Here is an 18,183-nt window from a genome sequence, read left to right on the forward strand (position 1 = left end):
TTTAATAGAATTTGACCAAAGCAAAACCAAAAGAAAGCTAACTCAAATACCTTTCCAAAAATACAAGTTTCAGGTCTGTATCTATTTATATGTTCTCATACCAACACAAACAATAGTCAAATTTTTGGAAAAGTGACTCAGAAATTTATCATAAAACTCACAAAAATAAACTTCTCTTTATTTCACCTCTTCTTCCAACTTCCCTAGCCATTACATTCTGAAAATCACAACCAAAACATGATACTTTAAAGACTTTTCAAGTTCTATAACTAATTAATTACCTCTTATGACCTTTCATCTTCTCTCTTACATCAACTTTTTTGTCCAATTTATGACAATATTTTATTACATATTTGACAACTTTTGACAATCTATTTTAAATCGCCTTAGTTATCCTTACATATTGAATTAAATGCATTAAAAATATATTTAAAAGATAAATTCTTTCATTATCATGTATTAGTTACTCTTTAAAATTTAAGAATCGATTTTTGGTTCTAGATGCAATTTTATTTTATTTTTATTGGCATAGCAAAATCGATTTAGAGAGAAATTGCAAAAAATTGGTTTTAATAGATTAAAATTGCCTTGAAAACTTTGTGCCTTTAACGAAATTGGTACCCCTAAGACGAATCCCTAAGACGAATTGCTACCTGGCAAATATGTACTCACATCAATTCGGCATAGTCGTTGGAGTAAAACACAGATGGTGCATGTTGAAGCCGATTGCTGATCAATCGAGCAAACCCATTGGACTCCCTAACACCTCTAGAGCACTATACTTTGTCCCTATAAGCTAATAAATAGTGAAATCAGTGACACTTGGAAGGGGACTGAAGAGTGCATGATGATGCTGGGGGGGGGGGGGGGCGGGGGTTGTGAATCAGTATAATAAAAAAATTGCAAATTAAAACTTTTATTCAAACAATTAAATTCAAATGCTGAAATGAACAATTATGGACATGAACTCAATAACACAATGATTTACGTCAAAACCCAATGCGGGAGGAAATTACGACAAATAAATGCTTTCTTATATAAATTGTTGTTTTACAATGATTTTTAGGCTACGACCTACTAGAGGCTCTAACCCTTGTACACTGACTCACTAGAAGCTGTAACTCCCACATTTTGCAAGCGTCGACCTACTGGAAGCTCCAACCCCCATTGCTATCTTCGTGAGCATCAACCCATTCGACACAAACTTTTGTTCCACCTTGGCGATGTTTGTTACTTCTACTGATGATGGACAATTTGATCACTCCTTTTTATACTTGTCTTTGCTTAAACTGATATATCCCTTTTAGCTATATGTTCTATATTTGCATATTCATTTCATAAATATATCTTTCATATCCACCTGAAACTGCATGATTTAACCTATAATTGCAATATACTTCTTTTATCTCATAAATCCAATAGAGATGTCAGATTAACAAACATTTCTGTATATATACTCAGCCTTTTCTTTTGTCGTATATTTTCTATTTTTCTTCTTTATTCTTTGTTCTACTTCTTTCTTTTCTATAACATCTTTCATTCACATTCTTCTTTTCACAAATGAAGCGCTCCTTATTTATATTATTTCAATCCAACTAAATGGTGTGACTTTTAGTCAAAAAAACACATCTCTTATAGACTCATATCTTTTCATTTTAATTATTCCCTTATTAGCACACCTTAGTTTATTTAAATTTTCGATAAGTGTCAATTTGAATGTCCACATAAACCCTTTTAATATCTTAGTATCGTTCCCATACATAGTGTGCATTACGAAAGTTCATTTTATTTGTAGATGAAATCTTTCGACTGTATACACATTGCTTGAATCAAGCAAATGTTCAGTCCATTGGAAATACAAGTTGGACTGTTCAGTCATGTGTGGTCACTTTTCCATAGCGTTTATCTATCATTCGAACTTTTCTATATAGTTATCAGACTCCTTGACTTGTTTGTTCACACTTTTGTTCATCATTAACTATGTCTGGGAACAATTTTCTTGCTTTCTTTCTGGTCTTCTTAATTTCCACGATGAACCTCTTAGACAAGTTCATTCATTCTGTTTGACAACAAAGATATTGCTCCATGTGGGATTCTTGAACATCTGATGTGAAAACCTCAGTAACATCTAAGGCAATCTTTACATACTCACGCAATAGTGTTGTTGCATGCATTCTAATTTCTCACTGTCTATTGTTCTAACTGCTGGCTTCAATGTTTTTGAAGTATATTGAAACCTATTTATGCTTCGAACTTCTGTCGAGTATGGTATATTCATTTTGTGGTGATTTGCCATAATCACATTTATATTCTTTGGTAGTGCCAGTGAGAGTTTCATTCTTGTCATATAATATAAGTGCTCTTGTTAGATTTGATTATTACCATGCGTAATATATAATATGAAAATGTCCAAAGATGGCCATTATTGATAACCTACATAGAGACACCATCATACTTTATTCTTTGTTTTTAAATATAATTGAAGTCCACTATGCCTGCCTTAAATCTTCATGGTTTCATCAACATTCGATTTATTTGTCATCTTCTATGGTTATTGACTGTCAGTTTCGCTGCTAATGCTATTGGCAATGTATTTTTCTTTTGGCACTGGTTGTGCATAGTCTTGTTATTATCCTTATGTTTATTCTTAATGACACCTATGTGTGTTTGTTGTTTCTGGATTGGCATTCGATGCCCATGCATATTTTTTGGACTTTGATGTTTCTTCTTTGTGCGTTGATATATCACTATTGTTGAGTATTCCTCTGTTTTTACACTGTGTTTGATTTTGTTGCTTATGGAATGCTTTGTTTGTGGCTCTACATACATTTTATATTTTTTGTATGCTCTATTATTTTCAGTCTGCTATCTTTGTATCTACAACAATACTAATAATACAACTACCTAGTATTTATTTGTTTGCAACATAGGTATCAAATTTGGTATGCATCATGTTGGTGTTTTTACACTACCAAATAACAAAATACTTTATACCAAGATAATGAAGATTAAAATAACCTAAGGATTAGCTACTTCCTTTGCTCAGCCAGATGGTCTTCAGCTCTGGACCCAACATCAACAAAATCAAACCAATTCTCTACTCTTTTAGCTCTACAAAACCAAGGCTGGTGCACTTGAGGGATAAAAGGATTCAAAACTTGATACTCTCTTCACACTTTACTCATCCAATGACATTTTATTACAATATTCATCGCCTACAATAGAGTGGTCTTAAATCTTCTCAAATTTACAAGTAATTTTGGGTAACAACAGCTAAGTAGAATACAAAAATTATATGCAAACAAGTATTGAGCAGCTATGATACTCTTCATACATTTAGAGTAAAATTGATTTTGATTTTAAGATTTTTGCTTGATGCTTATCTATGATCTTTTCACATGTAGGCTGAACTAATTGATCAGTGCCTCATCGATCGGGATTCAGAGTCTATCCAACTATTTTGACCTAATTGATTGCATTACAATCAATATCATTAGCAATCCTCCCTAAAACTCATTCTTATGCATATCCTTATTAATGCCTCGAAATCCTATCATATTATTGAAGCATTTACTCAATTCATTGAATCAAAAGCAATGGTGAATTGACATACAACTTATCCTAGTTTTATTAAACTGAACAAGACAAGATTCAGAGAAAAAAGAAATGGTGACAGTTCATCTTTGTATTTATTCTCTTTGAAAATTATGTAACATTGGAATGGAACTCAAAAAAACTCAAGACTGGACAATCTAATCCTTCAAAGCTAATGTATCTTCAAATTTGCAGAGAAAATACAACATACAATTTTGACATCAAGAAAAACTGGATCGAATAAAACTAACAAAACTAAAATTCATACAAATGTTCGGACCCCTTCTCTAGCCTTGAAATCTCACTTATATAGTGTGAGATGGAACAAGCTTCAGGCTTAGAGAATACTGATAGCTGTCCTTAAGACAGAAAGATATTTTACAAAGTTATTGTCACAAAAAAAAAATTGATATAACAAAATAGTTTACATCATGAATATTCTTTTGTGGGGACCACTTCTGCTATATTTTTATTGCTGAAGGGTTCATGATTGGCTTTGATGTTGTTGTCATTCCTCGGAAGGTGTAACCAATAGACTTCCTTGTGATGTACCTGGTTATGATGTTTGTACACTTACTTCAACTGGAGGTTCTCCATCTTCGTCATCATTCACTGACAAACTAATGGTTATACTTGATTTTACTGTTGCCAAGTCATCAATTTGGACCTCTATGCTTGTTAAAGTAGTTGATTGCTTATCTTTGTCTCTTCTGCTTTAATTGGTGTATCAGTTGTTTGCATCTCATCTTGGTCCACCTCATCTTCTTCGGTTTTACCAATCACTAACTATTTTGAATGCACAAAATCTTCCATCCACTTGTTTAAAATTGTGTCATCGGGCTAATCAAAACTCAGAACCTCTCGTTGCTTCTTTAAAAGAAAGTCTCCTAACTTATTTATTTCAACAAAGTTTTCTCTGATAGAATTATAGAACAATTGAACTTTAACAATTTCTTCAGTTTTTGTTGCCCACAATATATGCCCCTTTTCATTTATAATCCCTTTAATTCTTAAGGCATAATAACTCATCTAATTCTTTGGCCAATTCCTCCTTTTTTTTTAATTTATCTATTTTTCTGAGTGCATGGGGGAAAAGTTCAAACTTCTCAACAAGATACTTTGAGAAACATATTATAATCCTTTTTTGTACTGCAACCCTGTTATCATCAAAATCAGATAGATCATTAGTCATGTCAAAAGTTTTTTCTATCTGTTCACAATACAGACTAATGATTGAAGCCATAGTAACAAGAATCGGAATTGTATGGGAATCAACACGGCCAAATTGAATCTTGAATCGGGGGTGAATCGTTGGTGAATCGGCGATGAATCGGCAAATTTGAAAAAACCCTTTAAATGTAGAGATTTTAACAATTTAAGACTTATTTCATGCACCCTTTATTGAATATAACTTAAACACACTATAACATCATCAAAGAGAAGTTAAAACTTAACATACATAAACATGAAACATAAAATCCATCACATACGTAACTATGTTATCATTATGTACTAAAATGTAAATTGTAGGCTAGCTGAAGTAAATAAAAATCAAATGATCATAATGGTTCAAATCATAGAATGTATGTAAGATGAAATCATGAAGATCTGTAAGACATCAAATCATAAATGTATGTATAAATCTAAGATGAAGATCCATGAAAGTTTGAAACGTATGTTTATTAGTGATTCAATATCACTATCAATATATATATATAGTGTAAACAAAATTAAAAACAAGGCTCCAGCTCAAGCCTCATCATCCTCATCATCATCCTCTAGCTCTGCTGCAGCCTCAACCTCAACCTTTGAGTATCCAGTGTGCCTAAGAGAAAGGTGTCTAAGGTAGGTCTTAGAGGACTGCCGAGCCATGTCCCCTGAATGGGCAATGGGCTCACGAGCAACATCGCTAGGGCCTTCATCTGTGCGTGCGCGTGTGCGTCTAGCAATGCCTGAACGTGCTGTAGCTGCCTCCTCTGCCATGGGCACAGCCTCAGCCTCTACATCCACCTGGTCAACCCACACGCGGTCTTCCTCAGTGAAGACAGGTTCCTTTGTCTCTGTGATCCACTCTGATTTTGGATCAATCTCCTCTAGAATGATCGGAGAGGAGTCAGCGCCCAAAATCTGTCTAATCCTAAGACTAAGGTTGTAATGAACGAAGACTAGATCATTCAACCTCTGCACTGTCAACCTGTTTCTCCTCTTTGAGTGGATGTGCTCTAACATGGACCAACTGCGCTCACATTTAGAAGCGTTGCTCGGCTGACTTAGAATATGGATGGCAATTTTTTGAAGCTTTGGGGTTGTGGCCCCAAACATTTGCCACCATCTATCTGAAATAAGGAAAAACAAAAAAATTAGTCTCATTTACAAATTACAACTCTAAAATTAATGCATTATATAATCAACTTTAAGTTTAGAATCTAGATTCATGAACATTGAATTTATTATTTAATTTTTACTTGGCTGTACTGTTGTCTGAGCATTTATGGCCATCCTGCCAGAGAAAAGTGGCCCCTCTTTATTGTTGAACTGGTCTAGCTCAACAATCGCAGCAGTGCTATTTTCATCGCTACTCAATCTCTGAATCACTGTGTATAAGCCAGTGAGAACCTCCGCATCCGCCTTGAACTTAGGACGGAAACGAAATGCCGGATTCAGATAGTAAGCTGCTGCATGGATAGGTCGATGGAGCTGATTCTGCCATCTCCTATCGATGATGTCCCAAATAGGTCCATAGCTCTACTGCACTCCTGCATATTGGGCTCTGATGGCCTCCTTGGCCCTATCCATGCCCTCATAAATGTAGCTGATAGAGGGCTTCTCGCCATCAACAGTTCGTAGCAAAGCTACAAGGGGCTCAGTGACAAACATATAAAATAAAATGAAAAATTTGAGTCAAAACCTAAATATAAAATAAGATAACTTAAAGTAAAAGTAAAATAGTAAATGTTAAATTGCAATAAATTTACCTTAAGGATTTCTCTAGCGGGTTTCCAAAAACCATCCTCATCAAATATGCAATCCGCTACATCTAACCCTACAGTGGTTGTAGCATAGAAAGAGCAAATCCACTCCTGCCCAACAAACATGCTCCTCAATCCATCCCTTGATGTCAACAAGGACTGCAAGGTGATGAAATTCGAGGGAAACCTCGTGATACCTGGGCGAGCTAACTCCTTGCCTCTTGTGTACTTCCTCATTGTGCTAAGGACAAAAGAATGATTATAAATGAACTTGCATATGTTTTTTGCCCTTTCCACACATGACTTGACAAACTCAAGTTTGCCAATTTCCTCCAACATGAGGTCAATGCAGTGTGCCACACAAGGGGACCAAAATATGGTGGGGTGCCTCTCCATCAAAAGTTTACCTACAACAATTTTAAGTCAATTAGAAATTCAAATTTCAAAATTCAAATAAATTTATTTTCAAAACTTGAAGCGCTAAAAGTTTACCTGCAACAACATAACTTGCTGCATTATCCATCACCACCTGGATCACATTTTGTTCCCCCACCTCTTCTATGACTTCCTCAATAGCCTCATATAAGTACGTAGCATTTTTTACATGTGCGGAAGCATCAATGGATTTGATGAACATGATATATCCTACAAGTAACAAAACAATGAATTATAATATGAAATGGATCATCAACAAATTAGCATTCAACAAATCAAAATTTACAATTATGTATGTAAGAAAGTAGAATGATCAATCACCTACACAGGATACAAGAAAATTGAGGAGTGTTCTATTCCTCCTATTTGTCCGACCATTAGTTATGATGGTGCAACCCTTTGCAATCCACTCCTTTCGGTTCTCCTCGAGGTCAACCCTCATGTCCTCTACCATCTCATCCGAGAGGTATCTGCTCAACTTAGCCTCAATTTGGGCCTTGAACCCCAGACCACAAATAGCAACTGCATCTATCATATTCTTCCAATAAGGGGCTCCGTCACAAATAAAAATTTAGATGTCAAAGACTCAAATTATAAAACAAGTAGATATAATTAAAGTTTTACTTTCACTTTTAATTTTAAGTTTAACGAAAACAAAGAAAAAAGAATCAATTACCTGGTTGCTATAAATGGAATGTTGCAAAACTACCAAAACTTGCATATCTCGTTTTTAGCAGCATCATGAATCTCCTTGTTCAAACCCATGCCCTGAAGCGTGGGTTGGGAACCAGGAGTAGTGCGGGGCACAAAGTAACTATCCATTTTGTTTTTCCGCACTCTAGGCTGCAATAGGTTGGTGTGGCACTTTGTCACAATATGTGACTGACTAGCACTAGCACTAGCACGAGCAGAAGAACTAGGATAAAATGGAGGCCTAGAAGACCCTCTCCAACACAACCTATGGATGCGGAAGTTGATGCAGATGCAGATGCAGATGTGGATGCGTCTGCGGATGTGGGAACATGGGAGCCAATACCCCTTAACACTTCAAGTTGCATTTCCCTATTTGTTTTGTCTTTTTCAATTTTTTCTAATACCATTAAGCAAGTGTGTTTTGCCTTAGTAGTTTGGTGAGTGCAAACTATAACATCGTGTCCAGGTAAACCAGCAATATGGAATTTCAATCTATAAATACCCCTGGAAGTTATGTTTTCTTTACAAAACATACATTTTGTTTGATATTTGGTTCTTCCAGGAAACTCTTCGTTATATTTCCAACATTCATATTCTTTACCCATTGCGAATTTGCGAAAAATGAGAGCAAAGGCTGTTGCAATAATTTTTTTAATATTAAATATCAAAGTTTGAAGCTAATAAAAACTACAAAATAATATACCCTAGTTTGCAACTTAGTAAAAATGAAGAACATTCAAGATTTACACTAAAAATCTTGAAAACTATAGAAATTTAACAAAAAATGCATAATACACTAAAAATTTAACAAAAAATGCATAATACACTAACATGCAAGAAAAAAATGAGCACTTACCTCTTGCAAATGAGTTGAGGAGTGTTGATATTGGCTCCTTAATGCTCCCAATGCAATTGATTGGCTCCCCAAATGGCTTGCTGATCTCTTTGGTGCTCTTCCTTCTTGTCGGTTAGAAACCTATGGCTTTTCTTTTCTCTTCTTCTCTCTCACTTTTCCTCTCTTCTACTCATGCTTAACAAATAGAAGGCCCTTTAGGGTTATAACAAAGAGAATAGGTCAAAAAGAAAGTAAAGAAAACATGTTATTTTTTTAAAATTTCCAACTCCATACTTTACATGCTACGGCCGATTTCCTGGCGATTTTTTGAGCCGATTTATGCGATTTTTGCATGAATCGCCGATATCGGCGATTCATGCGATTTACCTAGGAAAAATCAGCTATGGCGATTTCCGATTGAAAAAAAATCGCCAATGGTGAATTTGATCGGTGAATTGCCGATTTACACAATTTTTAGGCGATTCTTGTTGCTATGATTGAAACACACAAAAGGGTGACATCCTTATCCCTACTACTCCATTTACTCATAATGGGCTTCAAAGCATCTTCACCATCTTTTATTTCATTCTACATTTCCATTATTTTTACCAAAAAATGTTGGCCAGTCAGTCTTATCTAGCAGATACAAGATTGTTTTTTTGATCTTGTCCTCATATAGGTCATTTAACTCCACATGTAATGCCTAGAGTTTATTCTTCTCCTCTTCAAATTCCTCAGCTGTGTAAAATTTCGGTCTCTGCAGGGTATCGAGTAGCTCTACAATGGGAGTTGATTTAAAGGGCTCAACTGGAGGGCGAGGATAAGCAATCCTAGGCTGGCTGGATTCTCCTACTTTTCTCTTTGCAAGCTGCTTATCCATTTGGGCCACCCAAGCTTCTAACTGTTGTATCCTATTCCCCCTTTCCTCATATGCTTAGAGCATCTCTTGAAACTTAGCATTGAGCTCAAGGAATTTATTTTTGTCCTTTGTCGCAACAACAACACCAAAATCTACCATTTCTTTGGTCGTTCTAGAAACTTTCTCGCTATCTACCTCGTCTTCTCTGTAGACCATGAGGCTGCCTATATGCTCAATATCTGAAACTTCTTGTATTCTGGTCTTGTCCCTTTTCTCAATGGACCATATCACCAATGCTTGATGATCATTACTAAATTTCAATTTCTTCTGTGCTTGCAAGACCTCCTTCTTTGTTTTAAACTGAGTATCCTTTGCTTTCCTCACAACATAAAAAATCTTAACATTGGCTATGTCCCATCCAAGTAAAATCAATATTCCTGAATCTTTCAACAATTGTCTTCCCCCTTCAGGGGTTATTTGTGTAGACTCTTCCATAAAGTAGCTTTAACTTCCTCTTTAATTTCAAAGTCCTTTTTATTAGGCCGCTCTATTTTGATTAGTTTACACTTAGCCTCAAAATTATCAATGTTTCTCCTGCATAAGAATTGAGCAAAAGCTCTAGATTTTACAAAACTGTCATCATCAATAAATTTTTTAGCAGCCTGTGCTATCATAGGATCTGTTTCCTTAGCTCTATAATCTCCCACAATGAGATCTAGTGTTGGCACAAGAGGTTCTTCAGGTACTTCTTCAATATCTACAGTTGTGACCACAAAATCCCTCTCCCCTCCACTTTTTTTCAGATATTCTCTCAAGGATACTTCATCATCTATCTTGAGTGGGGTTTGGGTAGATGAGTACTCTTCAATATTGGAAGATGATCCCTGCTCCAATTTTTTGTTTCTTAGGAGCATGTGTGTTAGGTGGGCTCTCAGACATTAGTCTTTTGTATGGAGGAACATACTGTACACTCCCAACCACTATAAAGCTGGCTCTTTTCTGTAATGTATACTACCTTGGGTTCAAAATTATTTTGCTTGTGAGCCTCCTTTGCACCTCAAAAGCCTTGTCTGGGCATGCTTGTGTCAATATTTCTTTCTTTTCATTGAACGTTTGCATAATCCCAACAAAATTATCCATCAGCATATCTACTTTCATTCCCCAATATTTTGTATCTACTAGGGGATCATAATTTGCCTCAAAAACATTTATAAAATCTAGGACTTTATTATATACTTTCCACTTCTCCTTCCTAAGCTCTTGTTCTGGTAATGAGAACTTATTTCTAACTATGTCCTCAAGAAAGTATACCATTTGCTTATGAGCTTTAGCCTTTGTTCTTTCTCTGAAGAGGTCATAAAATCCCTTTGAATCTATGAAACGGGCATGGGATTGGGTCATTTGATGTTTGTCTGAAAATTTCTCCAAATTTCTCCATCCCTTCTTGACAAAAACAAAGTTATGAACAATAGTAAGCTGGGGAAAGAATGTACCTTTAGATTTACCCAATAATTCTCTCTTCAACTGATCCAATTGGCCACAAAAGTTTAGCAATCCCTACTTTTAAAGACACTTGATAAGGTGGCACATGTGGTTTTCCCAGAAAAAACTCTAAAAACACTAGATACCACATATGGGATAATGTCTCCCCAATTGCGACTCACCATTAATCCCTTAGCATGATCTTTAGGTGTAATCAATTCTAGTAGAGGTTGTGGTATTCTAGGGCTATCCCCTACTAACAACATTCTGAGCCTAGAAGCAAAGTATCTGTCAAACCTTACAAAATTGACATCAGTCATCTCCCATGTCATATCCACACTCCATTGTTGGACAGGGAGCTTTTCTCCATCTCTCTCCATTTCTAACTTCATCTCCTTAGAAAAAAGGTAACTCCCTTGTACAAGCATATATACATCAGCATGGAGTACTAATAGAAGGGCTTATCAACCTTAGCCTTTGCAATTCCTATTAAGCCATTATGAAATTCTTCTGCCAAGTGAGTAGCAAAAAAAAAAATTGAACTCATACCATAATTAAAAGTTTGAGCAATAATGAAGACAATGGAGCTTGGGATGTGGCCTTGCTCATACATGCCAAAGATCTTGCAGAGAAAAGTACAAGGCCTGTGCTCTAGGGTTGAAATATTTTTTCAACAGAGGCTTGGGTGTGTTTTTAGTAACCAAAGACAATGACCCAATTTTGACAAAATGCTCCTGTAGTAGTCCTCCCCTTAGATATACTTTTTGTGCATCATACCTAGCTTGGAGGTCTTCCATGTCAATCTTTTCATGAACTGCATGGTTAGGGTTTAGCTTAAAAACTTCTCTGATAAATTTTGGTGAAACCCTAAAGAGATTGTCACCAATATGATTCTTCACAATTCTAGTAATTGGGTCATATTTCTTCACCATTACTACCAGCAAATCATCATCGAAGAACACTCCTGGAATAATCAATTTACCTATATCAAATTCCTATACATTGTTCAAGGGAGTATCTAACCTTCTCTCTGCAAACCATTTTCAGAAAAGCCGTAATCCTCCAACAAACATTTCAACATCCCTCGAATAGTTTGCTTTATCATAAAAACCCTCACTGACCAATAACCTAGGGCTTTTTGGAATAAGCTCTTTTCCCCTAGCTAACTCATTCATGGACTGTGGCATTTGTTCTAGGAAATCAGCATGTATTGCTCTCTTCAGATAATCTGCTTTCCTCAAAAAATCCCTTCATGGAGGCATATTTGAAAATTACCCTACTATAAATACAACTTCTGAATTTTCCAGAAGCGCAGAAGACCTACCCGTTTTTCTTTCTTTTTCTTCTCTGAAAATTGCTTAGCAATATGTCAAAACCCTTGAAAATTTCGCCCTTCGCTCTGGAAATCTTTGCACTGTGAGAACTCTGCAACCTTATTGCTCAATAATGGAAAATTGGAAATTTTATTACAGCATTAAGATCGCACGAAAGAACATTGATCAGAATTAGTGCTTCAATAGTCACATTCTGTGTTGCGTCGTGAAGTTTGAAATTTCATCGTCGATCTTCCAGAATCGGACAACATAGTTTGAAACCAAGAAGGCTACATTAACCCATTTTTGGAAATGTCCACATGTCAACAAGGCGCTTCACCTCATTTCATAAAACTTTCATATTGCGAGAAAGCACTGATCATTGATCTTTGTAAGATCGATGATCATGAAAATTCTTAGAATTTTATAAGTCTGCTTTCAATGTTTCGGGCCCATCGATACAATCACCTTCTAGCTCAATGAATACGTAGACTGCCCAACCAATCAGTATGAACCATCTCAGCATGCATTCCAACTCAACGTGACTAAGCAACCTATTGAGCGACTGGCCCCACTTGTCCACATGGCAATCAGGGGCTTCCCCGCTTTTGTTAAACTTCGGTCGCTTTCATAAAGCGGTAAAGCGCCTTCCATCGATCTTCCAAATGGTCGACGGTCTCATATAACTCACCCTTTTCACAATCCAGTCAGTATAAACAATGAATAGAAAGCGTTACCTTTTCCAACGTGTCTGACATTTGCCAACTGTTCCAAGACCTCTTTCAAACTAGAGGCTCATGACCTCATTGAGTACACGGGTCGCTAGGGTGCTTTCTTGCATTTAATAAATTTCGTACATCTTTACATTGCAGGGAAGTGCTCACCGTAGATCTTCCCAAGATCGATGGTGCAATGTTGTATTACCTTAAAGTAATTCCGATGCCCAGCTTGACCAATGAGATGGCTTGAAATTCCCAACGTGTGTTGACAACCATCTGATAGTTCTAAACCCGTTCTGACACATCCAGCTTTTGCGGCACATTAAGGAACTAACATCACAAAGGGCTATGTGGCAATCAGGCTCTTCCATGCATTTGCTAAAGTTTAAGCAAGTTTGTAATACAGGCAAGCACTCATCGTTGATCTTTCTGAGATCAACAGTTTGCAAAGGTAAACCCCATAGTGGTTAAACACTTTGGGGTATATCAAGGAATTAGCAAAGGGTAAAAGCCATGGTTAAGACAAGAGTTTATGGCAAAAGATATATTTCTGGGAAAGTAATTTTAAAATAAATACGGGAAAAGGTAAAGATAAAACCTTAAAGCAAAAAGCTTCCCACACTGTTTTCAAATAAAATACCACTTTACGAAATTTTTAAAGACTAGGGCACAACAACAAGGTTTTCATGAAATTTTAATAATTTCATCTAGGGTTTTTAACACATCTCAACTTGAAGCATAGGACCACTGGTTCTTTCATTATGGTGTAACAAAATTATGCAAGGTGAAAAACCAGGCCAACACATTGGTTTTCCACAATAGTTTTGAACTTTTGACTACTTCTCATCTTATGTCATAATGTCTTATTTCAATACTCATGTAAACTAAAACATACCATCCTGAAAGCCTTGAGATCAATGATAATATCTCTATGTACCTATTACATTAATAACAATCTTTCAATAGGGACGAGCTGGGCCCTCATAATTTCTGGTAACTAGAAGGTCAGTTGAACTCATAGCGTCATAAAGCAAGCTTGACATGTACCAAAAGGAACCTGTTACCATTCAAGTAGTTGATGTGCAAGGAACCAACATCTTGTTCTTTCACACCCAACTGCACCTGTGAACGCCATTTCGCAGAAGCTGCCACATGGGTATGCCAATTCGGGGGAAAAGAATCTCTAATCACTTCCTTCAAGTTCCTGATAATTGCCCATTTCCCTTTGTGCCTCATTACTGCTGCAAGTTCGTGGCAATGTTTTAGTTCTGTAACCTGTGATTTGGTGAGATCCTTGTCCAAGAAGATCTTCGTGAGGAGAAAAAATTCCTCCTAGCTTTGAGAACGTGAAGGTGGTCAACGGAGGTGAAGATGCAGAGGAAAGGAATGCTGTCATAACCAATCCATGCTCTATCCAAGGTAACATGCAAAATATCTTGGGGATCTTTGAGAAAAGAATAGCCTGCTGTAAGTGGACCAGAAGAGGATGAAGGCTGGCCTTAAACTTTTAAGTGTAGTTCATGTGCCCTCCTTGTGTGTTCCTCGGCCAATTTGGCCTGAACCAATTCCTCTACCCTGATACAGGTGTAGTGGTGTTGCTGTTTCTGCTACTACAAAATGAGGCATATGGCTGAAGTTGTTTTCCAGTTTTGCTTTTAAGAGTCTACTATAGCGCTTTGCGTCTGTTCTCCAAAGCTTGGTGAGGGCTTATGGGCCCATTTTGTGTATCATAAAGTTGACCATGTAATTGCCTTAAATGCAGGTACAGATAGACTGCAGATTTTGAAGACTTAGTGCATTGGAGACCAAGATTCCAAATACCTTAGGAATGGCAGCTCCAAAGTACTAATAGAATTTTGAAACTCGTTGTCTTGAAAGAAAGAAAAACAAATCAGGCAAATTCGACTCCTAAATATTCAATGAAGAACTTTTATACCCCAGTATTTTGGAACGTACAATAGCAAAACAAAAAACGAAAGCAAATATTAGAATTACACACAGAAAAATAAAGTGAAGGGAAAGAAAAAGAAAAATGACCTGACATTTGTAAGACAAAATGTAGTGACAAGTATGCAAGGCATAACAAGCTGTAGCAATGTCAGATCATTAAAGAATTTTTTATAAGGATACCTGTTGTATTAAAAATATGCATGAATTGTTTTTCTCTCTAATAGAAAACGTCCAGAATCAGACCAAAAAAAATTAAACCAGCTTTCTGTATTTGTTCAGTAATCTTCAAAATACTTAAAAGTATATATTGAAAATCTTATTGGTACTGATTGAAGATTGAATTTTTTGGTTGTCAATCACTAAGCATGGAGTTTTGGCTAAAAAGCACACATTTTTCATGTTTTTAAATGGTTAGTGAAACATTGTCTTGTAATTGATATTTTTTCTACAGGCTGTTGTCTGGACAATTCCACAAATGACTGGTTCAGCTGCGTTGTATATCAAGAATGCTTTACCATTTATAATCTTTTGCCAGTATTTCCCAAGATTCTTTCGTATGTATCCAATTCACTTACAGATTGTAAGAACCACCGGACGATTTAATCAATCAGGATGGGCAGGGGCTGTTTACAATCTTCTTCTGTACATTCTTGCAAGTCATGTAAGTATGGATAAATGTTTCAATTTGAGATTGGATATATGCAGCTTTATATTTTTTAGAACTTAAATGCTTGCTTGTTATAAATCGGATTGAGTTACTGTTACTGAGCACTTTGAAGATGGCAGATTCAGGTTTTGTTTTTCTTTGTATGCGTATGTGTGTGTGTTTTAATGTTTCTTTTTAAAGACTACACAAAATGGAACAGTACATCAGGTAACCTACTCTTCTAATTATAATGGGAGCTCTTTGGAATCTAAGCTAACTCTAGACACAAAGCTTTAATAAAATATATAGTTAATGACACTATGCACAATATTTTTTTGCGATTTGCAATAGGAAAATGAAAAATCCCCAACTGGATTTTGACACAAATTTCTGATGTTTTGGGTTTTAACTAAGTTTGACCAACATTTAAGGAGAGTTTTGTCATTTTTTTTTTTGCTATTTCAGATATTTTGTAATTTTTGATAATAGAAATTGCAATACTTGGAAATTGAAAACCAATCATAAAGGAAACAAACTATGAAATAAATCACACCGAATAGACCAAATTCTGGAAGTTATTTTTATTCAACTAATTTCTAAGCTAGCTGTACCAGCTGTTGTACTTTTATAACTTAGGACATTTGTAATAGCGACAATCATTGAAATGATTTTGAGCTTACAAACTTTGATTTGCTTCCTATGTTCATTGATTTGATGATGATGCTTACAAAGATCTGAATTTATGAAACCTGCTGCTGCTGAAAACCTCACACCAAGCTGGGGGTGAAGTGACCTCAACCTGGAACTGTACAGCTGCCCCTAATTGCTCAGAACATGATCAAAGATGCTGTCAGAACCACCCATCTGCAATCTGGAGTGCATATTCTGCTCTGACCAGTCTGATATGATAATATACCTCACTAAAATTTATGTCAATTATAGCCCAATAGGACAACACTACTGTAAGGATAAGGTAGGAGCGACTGTAACACCATAAACCTGCTTTGGTTTTTCTAAACTGCTGTCACAATTTTGCTCTAAGATTTCTCTTCAACAATTTGATGCCTCCCTGATTTGTGATGTTTACTGTCACCAGGCAAGCTGGGGCTTTGTCCAACGTCCTCCCTTTCCAAGAGTTTTCATCCCTCGAAGTCTGAATGCTACTCAAACCCTTTCTATGGTTCAAACTTCAAGAGATAATGTCAAAAAATTAATTTAGATAATGAAAAATGAAGCCGATTCTCCTATTTAACATTTATCTTCCAGTCCCTTGGACCCTTAATTGGTCTCTTGTTGGACATAAATATCATTATCTTATCTTCCTCCAAAAGGTTTGAATCTTTGAACCCTTTTTAGGGTTTCTCCTATTTTATTTGATGACTTATTAAAGTTAATTGCTTCTCATAAAAGTTTGACCTTGAAGGCCTCCTTTCTCTCTATTATAAATGACCCATTTTAATAATAACCCAGTAATTCATTGCTTAGGGAAAGTCCCATGGCCTTCTATTATATTTTATATTTATTAATAATATAAAGTGAATATATGAATTCACTTTATTATTATTTTATTTAAATCAAGGTTAGGAAATAATTTAATTGTTTTCAATTTATACATAAACTGATGTTTGGACTACAAACTAAAATCTGACTAATGCCACCAATCCATGGATGATACTTGTAATGTTCCCATTTTTGCCAACTTCAGAGTTTTAAGGATTAGCCTATTATTGTGATCCTCATAGGCTAACTATTGTGGATAGAGGGTCTTTTGAGTTAGGGACTTGGCTTGGGAGGGTCTTGTCTCCTCCACAATTTAGTAAGCTTCAGGTTGGTTTTTGTTTGGCTCATATTGGACTTTATTTGGGCTTTAGATTTGTGTAACTATTTGTGGTAAGTTGGGTGTTGATTGAGATGGACCCTTTCTATTTTGGAAAGTGCATTTGGTCACATGGAGAAATAATAGGTGTGACTCCTATTTCATATGACATATTTAAATGATGACTATTTTGGGAGTTATTATATTTCTAGTGGTCAAATTATTATTAAATCATTAAATGGCTTATTATAAAGTTATAATTTAATGTTATAATCTCAGTTCAGTTGAGAGTTGAGTCATCATTGGAAGGGGACATTTATTATATGCTTAAGCTAAGTATTAAATATTTAAAGTGATCAATGTTATGTTGGAAAGTTTCAAGAGATGAGTTCATTTAGGAAACTTTTTGAGTTTCTAAAGTTGAATTTTTTTGGAAACTTTTATCAACAAATCATTATAAATATGAGCTCATTTCATTGGAAAAAGCACACTTCGATAATTTATATCAAAATTTTAACCATAACTAACTTAAAAGTACCTACGGTTTCAAAAGAATCATTGGTCAAAATAAGCCAATTTTAAAATCTAAAATTCGATATCTATTGGATAAACATCCCCAGTTTTAGAAAACGTCTTTTAAAAATAGGAAAAACTATAACTAAGCCACACATGGTGACTTCTTGCTGGCCGCTCCTCCGGGTTTTGTTGTTGCATTATGCTCCTCTTTCCATTCACTGTAGGCATTCACAAACTAGGTGATTGAAGGAAATGTGCAGGGTTTTGATGGATGACATCCTCTATTTCTAGGCATCTTTTGTTAAGTAACATGGATTGTGTCTGCGAATGTAATTATATTGCCATTTTTATAGTTA

The 18,183-nt window shown here is 35.7% G+C and overlaps 1 protein-coding gene across 3 annotated transcripts in view; it reads left to right on the forward strand.

Moving 5' to 3' along the window:
- Positions 1–18,183, forward strand: part of LOC149559147 (putative cyclic nucleotide-gated ion channel 5) — a 275,019-nt gene that overhangs the window by 130,644 nt on the left and 126,192 nt on the right. For all 3 annotated transcript variants that reach the window (XM_089833067.1, XM_089833066.1, XM_089833068.1), the window contains one exon: positions 15,301–15,510. In XM_089833067.1, the coding sequence (XP_089689193.1) occupies positions 15,301–15,510 (210 nt within the window). The remainder of the gene's footprint in view (positions 1–15,300; positions 15,511–18,183) is intronic.

This window comes from Cupressus sempervirens, chromosome 5 (genome assembly GCF_028749045.1).
Source record: "Cupressus sempervirens isolate cs-2001-9-10 chromosome 5, ASM2874904v1, whole genome shotgun sequence".
NCBI lineage: Eukaryota > Viridiplantae > Streptophyta > Pinopsida > Cupressales > Cupressaceae > Cupressus > Cupressus sempervirens.